Source organism: Anser anser (genome assembly GCF_964211835.1).
Source record: "Anser anser genome assembly, chromosome: 8".
Lineage (NCBI taxonomy): Eukaryota > Metazoa > Chordata > Aves > Anseriformes > Anatidae > Anser > Anser anser.
Window position 1 is genome coordinate 915,845 of NC_139728.1, and position 15,136 is coordinate 930,980.

General features: G+C 39.3%; 1 protein-coding gene across 9 annotated transcripts in view; it reads right to left on the reverse strand.

Moving 5' to 3' along the window:
* Positions 1-219: 219 nt before the first annotated feature.
* BCAR3 (BCAR3 adaptor protein, NSP family member) overlaps positions 220-15,136 on the reverse strand; it is a 97,331-nt gene continuing 82,414 nt past the window's right edge. For all 9 annotated transcript variants that reach the window (XM_083847460.1, XM_083847459.1, XM_083847462.1 and 6 more), the window contains 9 exons: positions 11,089-11,217; positions 9,580-10,022; positions 8,396-8,496; positions 6,679-7,316; positions 4,680-4,795; positions 3,342-3,513; positions 3,092-3,203; positions 1,932-2,144; positions 220-1,087 (listed from right to left, as the gene is read on the reverse strand). In XM_083847460.1, the coding sequence (XP_083703586.1) occupies positions 900-1,087; positions 1,932-2,144; positions 3,092-3,203; positions 3,342-3,513; positions 4,680-4,795; positions 6,679-7,316; positions 8,396-8,496; positions 9,580-10,022; positions 11,089-11,217 (2,112 nt within the window). In that variant the 3' untranslated portion in view covers positions 220-899. The remainder of the gene's footprint in view (positions 1,088-1,931; positions 2,145-3,091; positions 3,204-3,341; positions 3,514-4,679; positions 4,796-6,678; positions 7,317-8,395; positions 8,497-9,579; positions 10,023-11,088; positions 11,218-15,136) is intronic.

The following is a 15,136-nucleotide window of genomic DNA, read 5'->3' on the forward strand; positions in this document are numbered from 1 at the left end:
ACTTCTGAGAACACTGAATCTGTATCTGACAAAGTAGAATTTGCTGCTAAAGCATTCTTTATGTAAACATCATGCACCCTGATTATCTATGAAAAGTGCTAACAACTTACCTTTTGCTGTCATCCAAGAAAAAAAATGTAAGTACTGCTTATCATAGTGATTCATCTCCGTAGATGATGAAGCAAGTTGACCATATACATACACCCACATTTAGTTGTATTGGAAAGCATTTTAATCATCTGGATTGTTTGTTCTTGCCATTTCATCATTCATTTCCTGGCAGCATAGCTGTTTTACAGGCTCCAGTAAAAGCCAAAGTCCTACAGATTGTCTTAAAAAAACACTTAAAGTTGTCCCAACACATACACAACTAATTTTCTACTTTCATAGGTAATGTGAAATTTAAGCCTTCTTTTGCAGTCACAGATCATTTCTTCAACCATAGTATGCAAATAATTTTGCATAAAGATAGACTTTAATTCACAATTCTGTACATAGTGTTTTGTACTCAGTTAAGGAATATTATACAACTGAAATTTTCGGCAGTGTCACATAGTTAATCTATCACTTCATTTACACTATTTGCTTCATTTTAATATCATTAAGAGGCCGATGCCCCTAGTTGTAGACATTATGAAAACATTGCAACACTAGAGAAATATAGAAAGCTGTAAAACTATCTTACAGGGATAACCTACCTGTTTAAAAGGATCATTAAATGACTTGGTGCCACAGTAAATAAATAATTTGTTTTAGAAATCAGTAGTTTTAAAACAAGTGTGCATTGTGCTGTTAAAAGTTCTAAACATCTTGTGAAATGCAAGAAGTTTGTGCAGTATCAAATTACCAAAAGAAAGCTATGGTTATTTCAAGTATATCACTTAATAGTGTTTAGAGTCTTAGATATTTAATTGTTCCACCTGCTTCACCAGAGGAGGTTCCAGTTTTCGGGAAAGTGCAGTTAAAATCTGGCTGAATTTCTCATATCTTTCATTTTTATTAACTTGTGCTCCTTTGCTGCCCCAGAGCAATCTCATCTGAAATTCTGTCTTGAAGATTTCACTCATCTCTTCATCTGGTTGGAAACCTAGTAAGTAAAAAGAATCCCACAGTATCACCATCAGGCAAGTTTTTTTTTGCTTGGAAAAAAATGGCTTTTAAATCACATTCCCTCAAATTAAGATAAGCTTTAGCGCACTGGTTTCTTTTGCACAATTCTTTTAACAAGCTAGAAGACCAGTGAAAATCTTTTCCCTCTGTCATATTCCAGTACCATTCAAATACTGGGATAGGCTTTCCTAGACCAACTGTAATGGTCTAGAATAGTCATTATAGCCTGTATATAATTGTCATTATAATCATAGCCTGTAATTACTGATGTATACCTGCTGCCTGCAGAAGTACTTACATGTCTTCCCCTTCTCAACTTTTTCACTGCAAGTTTAAATTACAAAGTTGTATTACTAACACATTGCTGCTTTCTGGCTGCAAACAGTAAAGATCTTGGTGTTGCATCTTGGTCTGCTGGTGAAGAATTTTACTGTGGTGATTTATTTGCAAAGGTAAGAGTAGGAATTTTAATTGTACAAAAGGCAGTAAGTTATCCTCTGTCCTTCCTGTACTTATATTTAGTTGCTAGAAGATTGAGCGTATTAAGTCGTGAGACCTTGGAGTACATTTAGCAGAAATGTATGCTGTATTGCTTATTGTAGAACTATAGTGATGACTAGCTTGCTGTCTGTTTTTAAACAGTATCCGTGGTGGCCCTAGCCTAAGTTTCCTGCAGCACATTTGCTACCATCTCAGCTCCCATGAAAGCTGAGAATTTATTGCAGTGACTTCTATTGCCACTTAAGCTAAGATCTTATTCTTCAGACATAACCCACACATTCTGTTACTGTGCAGAAGCATCTCCTGCTGGTGCTCCCTACCTTCCAGCATCCGTTCTGCGGTCAAGCTGTACATTTCTGCATTCTGTGCTATCTGTCGAGCTGTGGTCAAGTGCTTGAGCATTATTTCACAGCTTTGGTCACTGCTTTCCCACAGGTCCATCCCTTCAAAAATGACAGCTTGTCGCTCCATTAAGGTAACAAGAGGCATCAGGAGTGGCACTGTTATGTTGTTCTGTGGAGAACTGATAATCTCTGGAATACAGAGTAACACACCATATCATCAGACATTGTAAAAGCGCTAACTGAAGAAGGTGGTATAACTGCAATATTCTTTTCAAAGTCAGAAACTGGTATTTGTCTCCCACTTTTCCCATTAGCACCTCACCTCAGATGCACCTGTCCTACAAGTTTCCAGTAAGTTGCTGGGGTTGGGGAAGACAGCCAGGATAAATTAACAGTGTTGGAGAACTGTATTTGCTACAGGAGAAGGCTCTGCTGAAATATTAGTGGCACAGAGATTTTAAACATGTTTATAATCCAAGCCACAACACAGTCTGCGGGAGTAAAAAGTATTCCTCGCCTAACCGTTCTCGTAGCCACAGAAATGTTCAGAGAAATATTACCTCCCCCTTGCACCCCTATGGAGACTAGGGCTGAAAAAAACAAAACAAAACAAACAAACAAAAAAATTGATGCAGGAGCAGTTGATGTGATCAGAGGAATTATCTGACTAACCCATTCTTTGTATTCCAGAATTCATCTTCTGATCCTATAGGCAAAGCATATAAAAAGCAAAAGCTGCCAGAAATAACTTTTTCTTCCCTGTATAGGAAAAGGGACATTTTTGTCCTGTCTTTGAGGCAAGATGATGCAGAGTCATTCCTCAGTTTCTGCTCTGCTGCATCCTCGGGGGGGGGGGGGGGGGGTGTTGAGTAGACATATGAGTAGACATATCTTACTCACACAATGTTATATTCTACATGGATGCATGCATACAAGCACATGCTCATGTGTGGCTGGTAGACTGTTTCCTTCTATTTCATTGTGTTATACTACATTATATGAGGTCATGTAGTCAATTTATGATACATGGCTATGAAACAGCAGCTGCCTCATCTCCCTTCACCAGCAAGTGGTAGCGGAGAGAGGTAGAAGTCTAAACAGAAACGAATACCATTCCTGCTCACTCTTCCACTCACCTTGTCCTTCATGCAAAGCTTTGCTAAACGGCTTCAGCTGTTTTTCGTACATAATGGCAGTCTGAGTATAGTGATGTCTTAAAGAGGTCCAGGTTTGTTCTAACCTAGTGACCTGTTCAAATGAAACAGGAATATCCATTTTTAACTTCAGTAATTCACAGGAGAAACACACTGCTACTGCGTAAATTAGTTAAAATGAACCAGCAAACAACTCCATGTTTTGGAACATAAAGTGAAAGCAGATTTTTACCTGTGGCATTTCCAGTGCTTTCATAATGGCAGAAAATGCATACAAATCCCCCAGCGAGTCCTTCAGCTCCACTGCGACTTGGATGATCCTGTTTAATGTTGCGGCTCTGTCTTCTAGATTTCCTGTGCAACCTAAGATATCCACAGCTATTCCTATTGCCATAGTATTATGCCTGCAAGTGAAACAATTTATACTGCTGGTTATTAATTAGTAAAATAATAATACATTATGCTGTACATTAGTTCAGAGAAGATCAATTCAAAGGTTTATTTCAACATCTTGATTGTGCCTAGCAAACATACTTATTTGCTCTTCTTAAAAACATATTTGTATCAAGAGCAGCAATGCCATTACACAGAATATATGTTTTTTCCGAATTTGTGTTCTAATACATTTTCCTAAGATACTAGGAAATCTGGGCACTATTGTGCGGCCAGATCTCCTGTGGTACTCTGTTCGAGGAAGGTAAAACCTGGTTAGAGGCCTGCCAGTGTTATAGGATAGTAGTTGTAAAGTCCACTCAACAGTAAGCACAGAGCATGACTGACTGCCTGAACTAGCCAAATGAGTTACTTTTTGTTTCACGCCACACATGAGTATGTCAGGCACAGGTGAGCTGTCAGGAGTTAGAAATCAGAGGAAAGTCAGTAACACTTTATAGCATGCTAGCTGGCTGGCTGGCTATCCCTCACATTTTGAACACAAAATTCTGCTCATGCGATGAATGACTGAACCCTGTGGAAAACAGCTCCACCCAGTTCTTGTTGTCCTCCACACTGAAATCTTGGGATCTTCCCCCTAAATTTCAGCAGCTGAACTACTGAAATCTGAATCAGAGAAACTAGATCAGGATAGAAGATGCTAATTATTCCTCCTTAACTTGCGCAGAGGCTTTACAGAAAACTCTGCTGATCTCTGGTGGTTTTTTTTTTTGGTTTGTTTTTGTGTTTTATTTTAGTAGTTCCTCTGCCCTTTTCCCTAGTTGCAGAAGGCTATTACCTTCATTCTCTACCACAAACACATGCTCAGCTAGAATATAGGTCCTCTGAACTTTACCTAAAATCCAAGTGCTTAAACGAGAGCTGGAGATGTTCAGCAGATCTAGGACCCTGCTTTCCATACCATTTGCCTTTCCCTATATTACAAGGATGGAGTTGCCCTATGACCTCAAAGAATTTATTTTTTGCCAAAGAAGTGATAAAGTATCTCACTGAATTATTTTCTGTACACATGAATTCAGAAAACCTTGCAAGAGAGCATTCTTTGAGGAGATGTTGAGTACAAAGCAGCAATGCCCTCACCTTCTGGCCATCTGCACTGTGTAACAGGAACATTTACCTTTCAATTAGGTCCAGGCGCAGTTGGTGTCCGTAAGGCAGGGTAATCAGTTCAAGACCAGAGTTCACTCCCATAAGCCTCCTTATCTCTTCAGAAACTTCTAGTATTCTTGCCACCTGACAAGTGCAAAAAATTGTGCTTTAGTTTTGAAACTTTATTTAAAACAACAACAACAACAAAACTACCACAAGCTTGCCCACACAGAGGCACTCCAGGCTAGTGCAGGACATACACAGCTGAGTGCACAATGTTAGAATAGTCATCTAAGAACAACTTAATTAACTTACGGACAGTCAGTGCCTCATATAAGAAGGCCAATTTTTATTTATTTTTTTTTGCACAATGACTCAGTCATCACAAAACAAAAAAAGTGTGACCTAAATGCTGTATCACATTTATGTCTTTCATTCCCAGTAAAAGTTTCATATGCAAGCTCTAGGAAACGTGGTGCTCTCTTGGCCTGATGCTTAATCAACATGGTACTGCTCTTTGGCCTTAAAGAACATGCGCGTTGCACAGTGTGCTTTGCTCTCTTCATTTCTAAAAATACAACATTGCTGAGAATTGTTGAGATTATGGTAGAGGGTTCTCATAAGGATTAATCAGTAAAAGGACTTTTGGGAGTACACAACGTTGAGTGCCTAATGAAGTCAGTATGGAAAGCTACCACCCTCACCAATTTGTCCTTGCTTTCTAAACATACAGCATTAGCTACTGGTTATATCAGTAACAATTAGATATGATAATTACAGGAAAAATTAAATTAATATAATAATGAGAGATTATCTGCTGGATTAAGGGCTGTACATCGACACATTTACAAACCAATCTGCCTTTTATTTCTGATACATCCATCAGCAGGCTTTCTTAGTTATGAAAAGATGAAAGCAACCTGGGCCACAACAAGCCTTGCTGGTGCAAAATCTAGCACTGTTGAGAAACCTGTTTCTCTCCTAGAGAAGCAGGAGTGTGATACAAAGCCCCTGGATACACCCTGATTGCAACTCCTTCACAATGATCCCTCCTCATGCATCCAGGTGGCAGACATTCACTCCATCACTTAATGAATGGGTGCTTCTTTCACAAATGAAATTTTCTATATACATATTATATATGAATACATATATACACACATATATATATAACATATATAATAAATGTCATTATTTAAAAGGAAAACTGAGCTCCTGATACCACAAGGAGGACTACAAATTTCAGCCTTATCACAGATCTCAGTACAAAGCATTTATTTTGGCCCAGTTCGCATGCCAATCTCATTGTATCATACGGCTCTTATCAGTGCAGTAGTATGTAACAAGTTACCAGTGAATGAGTCACTGGCTCTCACCTCCACGAGAAGACGACAAAATACAGACTTCTACCTGTCCCAGCTAGTTACTGTTCCTGCTCTAAAATACAAAAATCTGGATCTTTAAGACACTCCAGTGCCTCGTAACTAATTGTATAGGCTCCCACACTACCAGCAGGCTAGTTTCCTTGGCCCCATTCCAAAGTTTACACAATACAAAATAAGGACATGGTTGCTGGAGGAAGGCTCCAAACCCAAGGGCTCCCCCTTCATACGTGAGCATCCTGGAGAGCTGCTGTCCTGCTCTTAGCTAACATGCCCCTACACCGAGTTTTTCTGAGTCACCATGTCTCTGAAGCCTCACGTAGCAGCAGCAAGCACTAAATGAGAATCAGATACACAGCAATTGACAGGAGATTAATGAGATGTATGGAGCACTGAGAATTTGAGTCTAAAGTCAAAGCTGCTGAGAGGCACCTTTAATCCAAAGGCCTTTTCGGCCTTGTTCTTCGAATGGAAAAAAAAATTCCCACCCTAAAAAATCCTGTAAGCAAGTCAACAAATTTATTACACTAGCTGCAAATCTACCCATTAATCTTCTCAAATCAATCTTTGGAAAGTCTAAGCTCGCACAATATAAAATATAATGAAAAAAATCTTTCTAAAATTACTTTTTTTTTTCTTTTTTACCTTGCAGTCCATCCTAAGAATATGCTGTGCAATAACCTTTGGATTGTTCTTGGTGAAAAGCTCCTTCACTCTTCTTAACATTGATGTTTCCAATGGCTTGTTTTCAGGAGGAAGTAGTCTGGATTCAAAATCATTTGGTTTAAAACTAGACACTGTCTCAAAAAGAGGTGCAGAAAACATGCTGTTGTCTTCAGCCATCTCAGCTGAAGCTTCTAAACAATCTGCAGAGTTCATTGTAGGGTCATCATCCAGGATCAAATAGCTTGTTTCAGAGTTCCTGAATGAGTGTGTTCCCTTCTCCTTTTGTGTCAGATGCTCCACATAGCTGTTTTTCTGACACAAACGTTTTGTTGCTGCAGGATCTCTGGCAGGACTTAGTTCACAATAGTGTCCATCTGAACTGTGGGAAGCCATAGGAGAATCCGGGGCCTTTAGCAGGGGTGCTTTGTTGGGTTTTGGTGGAGGCTTTGGACAGAGCTGACTGTCTGATCCTCTAAGAGCTTCCCCTACCTGTGCCTCAGAGGTGACTTTCTGAACAACTGTTGGGCTTAGAGAAGGTTCACTGCCTGTTCTAAATGCAGGAGAGCTTGGACAGGAGTCTGCATCTGCTTCAGGTAATTGAGAAGGATGTCTTGAACCTGCAGAAGAAAACAAAAAGAAAAAAAAAGTTACTATTTTTATGATACAGTGACTTAGAAGGCCAAAACATATACAATTCCTGAGGAAATTGTTGTCAGCTCATGTAAATTATTCACTGATTAAATGTACGTGAAATTGTATTTTGAGGAAAGAGCTAGCCAACAAATTCCATTCAGTTGCTGATCCTCCCGAAATCCCAAATACACAGAACAGCTGCACTATACTGTTATTCTGTGGTAATGCTGACAATAACTCTAGTCCCTGCTGCATACATAGGCTATAATGTCAGAGCTGGATAGCCTCCATGGCTTAGAATAAGAGGTTTCTATGTAACTTGATCTATGCTATAAAAACAGAAACTTCCAGCCATACCACATAAGAGATGAGTCATTTCTGAGAATGGTAAGTTTGAGATGAAAGGAAAGCTTCCCAAAGTCAAGCCTGAGCATGTAGTAAGGTATGGAAGGAATGAATTTCAGGGATGCTCATCTCTTTGCTAAACAGTAGCTGATTTGAAGACCTGAAGAAACAGATTCATATACTTCTGTGTTAAATATTTATGCCTCATCCTGTATTCATTGCATACGTAAACCTCAACATCCAATATAGAACTGAACCCTAATTCCCAATCTCAGTTCTCACTGCATTTGCTAGTATCTACAGCTAAGTGGCTTTACTGCTTGTTCCCAAGGAACTGCTCTCAAGGAAACAAGGATTTCCATGAAAGTCAATGCTACTTAATAGACTGTTAGAAAGACGTGAGACAGTTCTTGTGAAGCACAAGCAAGGACATGTAATACTGTCGAAAAGGCTATCAATGCCAAGTCTACCTGTCATTTTGTGGAATCCTCCTGAATTGCACACTAAAGTAATGAACTAGCTGGCACACTGGAAATAAAGAACCTGTTCCTGTACTTAAAGAGCAACCAGTATATTAATTCAGCTTATATAGGCCAGTAAGTACTAACTGTATATACAGTATTTAGAACACTCTACAGTCTCACTTTGGTCTGAAGTGTAACAGATCACCTGGGAGCTCACCGCTTGTGTGTGTGAAATACGTAATTACAAAACATACCAATCAGCAGGTAGCTCTCCGACTGGTGAGTCTTTAAAGGGAATCTTTTCTCCAGAACATGATCCAAGCTAGCTGGCTGGCTACCACTTTTTTCTTTGTTTCTAGGGTAGACAAAAATGCAAACACAAACATCAATACACACAACACGAATATATCAATATATCCAACAATCTTAATATACCTATCTAACTGACAGAACATATCCTAACCATGGCAGTGATCATTAGCTTTCTACTTGGGCAGCTTATAAGATCAAAAGGTACTTCATGCTGGTATGGTAGCAATGAAACGGGCTATATACTGTGTGAACTTCCAGCATTTATGAGGGTGTTTCTTTGAATGCTGAGACTTTTTAATGGAACATTCAATCTGGACACTGAAATTAGTAGCCATTATCCCACACTTGGTATTTTTATTGCAGCAGGCAAATACGGAAATATTTAGTAAAAAGACTAAAATAAATAAAAAGACTTCTCTGAAGCAGCAGGAGCACGATTTTATTTTAACCCTTCAGTTTATACTACTCTAGATTTGCTAATCCACCAAAGAACATGTTGCACTACTGTTGTGCTTCCAGAGTCCACATTTACTCTCACCCTGAATTCCAATTGAGTTATTCCTTCCCTCTCTTCAAAAAGCATCAATCTGCAAATAGAGAACCAGAGACAAAGCCAACCCTTTGGAACTGCACATGAGCATCTTGTTTTTCCACAGATACTTTCAGAATGCAATTATGCACTTATTTTCCGTGCCACTAGAATTTCTTAATTTGCTAGGCTAATCGCATACTCAAATGGCCTTCAGAAAGCACTGTTTTGTCATTATTCCAATGGAAATTGCAGGGTAAGAGCCACCCTGTAAAACTGGGGCATGTTCTCATTCACATAAGGACTGCAGAGTGCAGCCTTGTCACTTAAGTCACGGCTTCATCCATCTCCATTTATTTTACCTCCGCAACGTATTTTATATTTTCTAAAGATCTAGCACAATAACCACCAGGTAGAGAACATCTTAACAATTTCAGGAAGTTTCAAATAAAGGCCCTACAATATCCTTTGCTAAAAATCAGCAAACCCCGACACCTAGTCCTTCCACCTATAGTCAGAATGAAACTTATCATCACCTACACTGGAGCTGATGGAGTCACCTCTTTTCACCCTGTAAGGACAGAAAAATTAAAGTACCTCATAAGATTTCCTCTGGGTATGCTCTGCTCCTGCGACTGCATGCTGGATTTACCAAGGCTCAGTCTTTTTGCAGTTTCTGTTTTTCCTTCAGGTATACCTTGCTCTTTTTGTCGGACTGGAGTTACACCATACTTTTCTTCTAGACATCTGAGAGGTACAGTCCTGTTGATAGGCTGAAAAATAATTGCTCCACTCTGCTTTGATATTGGTGTGCGATTCCCAACATAGAATCTAACTAAGCCAGGGATACTGTCAAAACTTTCAAGTTCAAACTGATACTGAACACGGCAGTAGGCTTCATTGAATCTTAGAACTGTTCTGTTGATTTTAAAATGCTGAGAGGTATTTTTCCACTGACAGGTAAGAACAAAGTTCCCAGGGCTGGAAAGAGAATCTCTGATCAGAAAATCTCCATCCCTTTGAACTAGGCCTTCTGCCACCTTTAAGGAAAAAGAACACAGAAGAAATGCTTTAAGAATAAGGAAGGAAACAGTCGACCATCATCACCAAACAACAAAATATTCTTATACATAGAACTTAATTTGGCTGCTCTGGCAGGACAAAGCCAGAAAATATAAAGCAAAGCATAAAGCATGGTAGAGGAACGTCTCTGATTCTAAAATTACAAGCTCATCCCACACTATCTGGAAGGACTCCATGGAAAATGCCCAGCAGCCAGAAGCATGACCCACTTTTGCAAGTATAAATTTCTTCTAGTTTGCTAATAGAGTTTAAAGAATCTGAATATATAGTCACACAAGAGTTTAGAAGTCATTACTACAGGACCCCGGGAACTGTCCTTTCATTGTTACCTTAAGTGACAAGCTTTCATTTTTTATTCTTCATGAATGCTGCATAAAACTAGGAAGAGTCAGAAAAATCTGTTTTGCTGTTTTAAGTTAGTCCTTTGCATTTGATAAACTGTGCATCTAACAGTAAGTTGAAAATGTGGCTACTGTACCTGCTCTCATTATGTACACCAAGGGCAGCAAGCAGCTTGAAGCTCTGGTGAGAGCTGGGTAGGAGGGAAGCCTGCAGGGGGAGCTCCAGGTGCCCTTGCAAGCTAAGCTCCAACACAACGACAGCTTTCACATATTTCTAACTATAATCGATCAAAATGAAGTTATCGAATAGATTTTTTTTCCCCTCCCCAAACTTTGATACACAATTAGGAAAACAAACAAGAACATTTGGTTCAGTACAGTGATCTCAGTGTGTCTGAACAATACTTGGGGATAGCATTCTGATATAAAGTTTAAATTCCATTTCTGTCTTTATTCAGTGCATGAAAATCCTGAAATATTTATATCTTCCACTAGTGTCTGCCCTGAATCCTTCGTCAACCTCATTTTACACCAAGTGGTGATAAATATAGCTTTCACACTAAGAAGGCATTATGTTTCTACTAAATTAACGGAGGTATCACAGATGTGTGTAGTACTTTAGTGCAAAATTCTATAAAAGCTCAAAGCACTCTTGGCAACACAAAGAGGAGAAATCACATACCTGTCGAGGAATACGTCCATGGTACCAGGCATGGCTACGCAAGTCTTCACTACTTAACTGCAGTTCTTCCTCTAACTCCTTCTTCAGTTTTTCCGGGCTGTTGTCCATAACTTGCCGCTCCTTAGAAAACTGCAATAAAAGATTAAAAGCTTCAACTGTGCCAAGTTTAGTCATTAACATTTTACCTAGGTTATAACTTCCATCACATGATCTGCACTAACCCACTGGAATGCAGGTGGCTGCTTTTAGCAGGCTGGCCTGGCTTCAATATCTACGCTGTATTTTGCAAAATCCAGCATTTAGTGAGATAACATGATTGTTATACACTGCACAAAATGCAGCAGTGTTCTTTCTCTATACCAAGCTAATAATGACACACCCGCAAAGTCACTTTTCTTACTTTCTCTTCCCAGTAAAAATTTTAACTGTACTCCACTCAAAAAGTGGAGTTGGACCCCAATTGCCTACTTCAATATCCTTTCTCCTCTTCAAATTTCCATTTTAAATCCTGATTCTTTTTTTTTTCCTTTTTATATCCTTTTGGCCCATCCAATTAAAAACATTCCACATTCAATATTTCTCTTGCACTAAAAATAACTTGAGTCTACCAAAGTAAATTTTCACCCTTAATGGGCTTACTTCTAAGGGTCACTAAATCTGCACGCCCAAGATGTTTCCCTTCTTAAGGGAAAAAAGTGCTTGTTGCCCCCTATCCCCAAAAGCACAAGATCTACATGGAGATCTCTCTACCACTACTATAAAACTACTGTAAGATTTTCTGGAAAATTTCCATCTTCATCTCTTGGAGTACAGTTTCCATGCTGGAATGCTCCCATCAGGGCTCATTAGTCCTTCCTGTGGATACAGTGCTACTGCTAGTAAGGTCAGGTGCAGTATTTTCTCTAGAGATCTGTCAAGTACACTTTCATAAGCACTTAGTGGAGGAAAAGTTTTTGGACTTCCTTACATCCTCTCAATGGTCAGGGACTCCCACCCACCTTCAATGTTACTGAAGAGAATTAGAATAGTTCAGATGGAAAGGACCTGCGAAGACCAAGTCCAACTGCCTGACCACTTCAGGGCTAACCAAAAGTTAAAGCATGCTACTGAGGGCATTGTCCAAATGCCTCTTGAACACTGACAGGCATGGGGCAGCCACCACCTAAGACACCTGTTCCAGCGTTCGACCACCCTGATGGTACTGTGTGCAGAACTGCACAAAATATTCAAGGTGAGACCACTCCAGTGCTAAATACAGTGCGAGAATCACCTCTTTTGACTGACTGGCTATGCTATGCTTAATGCACCCCAAATGCAAATCGTCCTCCTGGCCGCCAGGGCACACTGAGAGGTACTCAGCCTAAGGTACTCAGCAGACACATGCTAGTGGCAGGCAACATGCTGCTATATTGATCAAGGAATCAGAGTATGCTCCCCATTAAAGGAAAGTAATAATAATAAGATAATTAAAAAAGAGAGAGTGACATAGGCCTCCCATGGGAAGGTAGATTGAAATGCAGCAGTTTCCCCATGGCATCGCACTTTTTATCTTGGCTGTGAATATGAGATACAGCTTAGATTCCCTTCCCTGACACTGATGTAAACATGCAATGCATTACTTAAAAAAGAACTGAGAAAGCCATTGCTCACCCACCAATCCTATTTTTCCCATGAACACTGCTCTCTATAGTGTTTTCCTCTTGGTGTTGAATATTCCTAGCACCAACTGTGGGAGCAGCTGGCATACATTTAGCACCACTTTCAACAATCCTCCCTGCAATTTTAAGTAGACTGAATTACAACGGTTTACTAGACAGCAGATTTTTGGCGGAATAATGCTAGAAGAGGTGTCCTGCTGCCAAGGCTATTTAAACATGCCGAGAGGCCTGAGAAATTCTGAGATAAATTCTAGTTCACTCTACTTCTCTCTGATTTTCTCAGAGAAAATGACGGCAGATTTTTTTTTTTTTTTAAATTACTATTATTATTATTAGGATAAGCTCAAATGAGTGTAGTATCTTACACACAAAGAAAAAAGATAAAAACAATCTGGTACAGGATCACTTTTCACTAATTTTGCTTCTGTGAACTGCAACAGGGTGGTATTTATCCATGCAAAATTTCAGCAAGGAATAAATCTTTTGTGCTCTGGTACAGTCAAGGCCTTTCACCAATTCCTCCCAACCCTTTCAAGGAAGAAAAGTCTGTGCTGGAACAAACCACACCACATGACCTTCACAGCAAGCAATTTTTCAAAAACAAAGCAAAACAAAAACACATTGCCAACATCAAGAGATGAAGGTGCTGGGTGTAGAATGAGTCATGCAAGACACTGTGGTGAGGATTCAGATCTAAAAACATATCAAAGTATCAAAACATAGTCAAGTAAAGTCAATAATCCCCCCCCCACTCCAAACTTCTGTGACCTGTCAGGCTAATGTAGCTAAAAAAAAGAACCAGTGGCACATGCCTGCCACCTTTGATTTCCCAACTCAAATGGCTGGCTACCCAGCTGGCTGGCATTGATTCCAGAATTAACAGTTAGCCATTTCACTGTCACATTATACGGAGTTACAGAAAGCATTATAGCATTTACACAAGCTGAGGGGGTAAAGGTAGAGCATACAAACTTAAGAGTAGAATTTTCAAGAGCACCTGAGCCACCCCATTTCCATGGGAGTGTCTAAAAAACTTTCCAAGTCCCCTCTCCAATCTAAACAATAGGATTCAGTTGTAATGTTACACATATCTTTTACATTCATAGCCATGTATTTTGCTGACTTTCTCAAAGGAACTACTACTTATAGATGAACTGTACTTATTACAAAAATAGTATTTGAAAGCTATTTTTGACTGAATAACTGAATAGAGATACTAAAACAAAACAAAACTGGTTTAGCAAATTATTAGCATAATTCCCAAAGCATCTCACTGTATCTCAGTGGTAGACAAAGCTATTGTAAGTGGAACACAGTACAGCATACAAATGCAATAACTGTGTCTGCTTAGGAGAACTACCCAAGAGAAAAAGCAGTAGGTTTTTGCATATCGACTGATTTCATCCATTGTACTGATATAAATTATCTTAAAAAACAAACAAACAAACAACAACAAAAAACAGGCTGATCCAAGCTACATCTGAATTTCAAAACCAGCATAGAAACCTAGAATTTCTGGTGGTTGAATGGGTATTTCACTACTCCAGTGAATGTAATGAGACATATTACACTTGAATTACATCTAGCAACACAACATGAAAAGCGTGTAAGGAATCCAAACCAACTAAATTGTTAACATTCACAATTACTCATTTGTTAAAAATCACTCCACCATGGTTTACCACTCTGAGCATAGTCTGATTGCCAGAGGTCAGACATCTCCTGAGATGAAGCAAATATACGGAAGTAACCCTTACGCAACTCTTAACGTAGTGGAGAACTCCTGCAGCTAGCACACATCCCAAAATACGCACGGAACAAACTGCATAACAGGTAAGCAAGTTTAGTGATACCATGTCTTCCTGGACAGTTTCTTTGTTTGAGAGACTTATTTCTCATGTAAGTTCAGTATGTTAAAAGAAAAGTGTGAACGATAAATTGTCAGTAATCATACCAGCCTATGCCTTTCTATTCTAAAGGCTATATATCCAAGGCCGCCTGTCCTGCAAGAATGTCTGCACGCACAACTTCACATCACGCTCAAAATCAGCTCAGGAACAACCTACGCAATCGTGTTAGTCTGTAAGCAAGGAAGAGAGTCAGCTTAGAACAGCATAGTTAGCTATTTCAACAGACTTGCATTTTAAAAGAAAAGGTGATTTATTCTGTGCAATGTGATGCAGATACTGCAGCCTCATTTCTCAATAGGTCACAAAACCTGAATGTTAATGGACAGTAATTGCATGATGTACATTTTCACTAACTTCATAGCAATAAACCATTTAGTATTATGTCCTCAGTTGATGTCTTTCTCTAAGACGCTTTGTTGGCTCCCTCCCAATGACAGAAAGAAAACAATTTGCATTTGAAGCCTGAGAGTGAAGTGGATG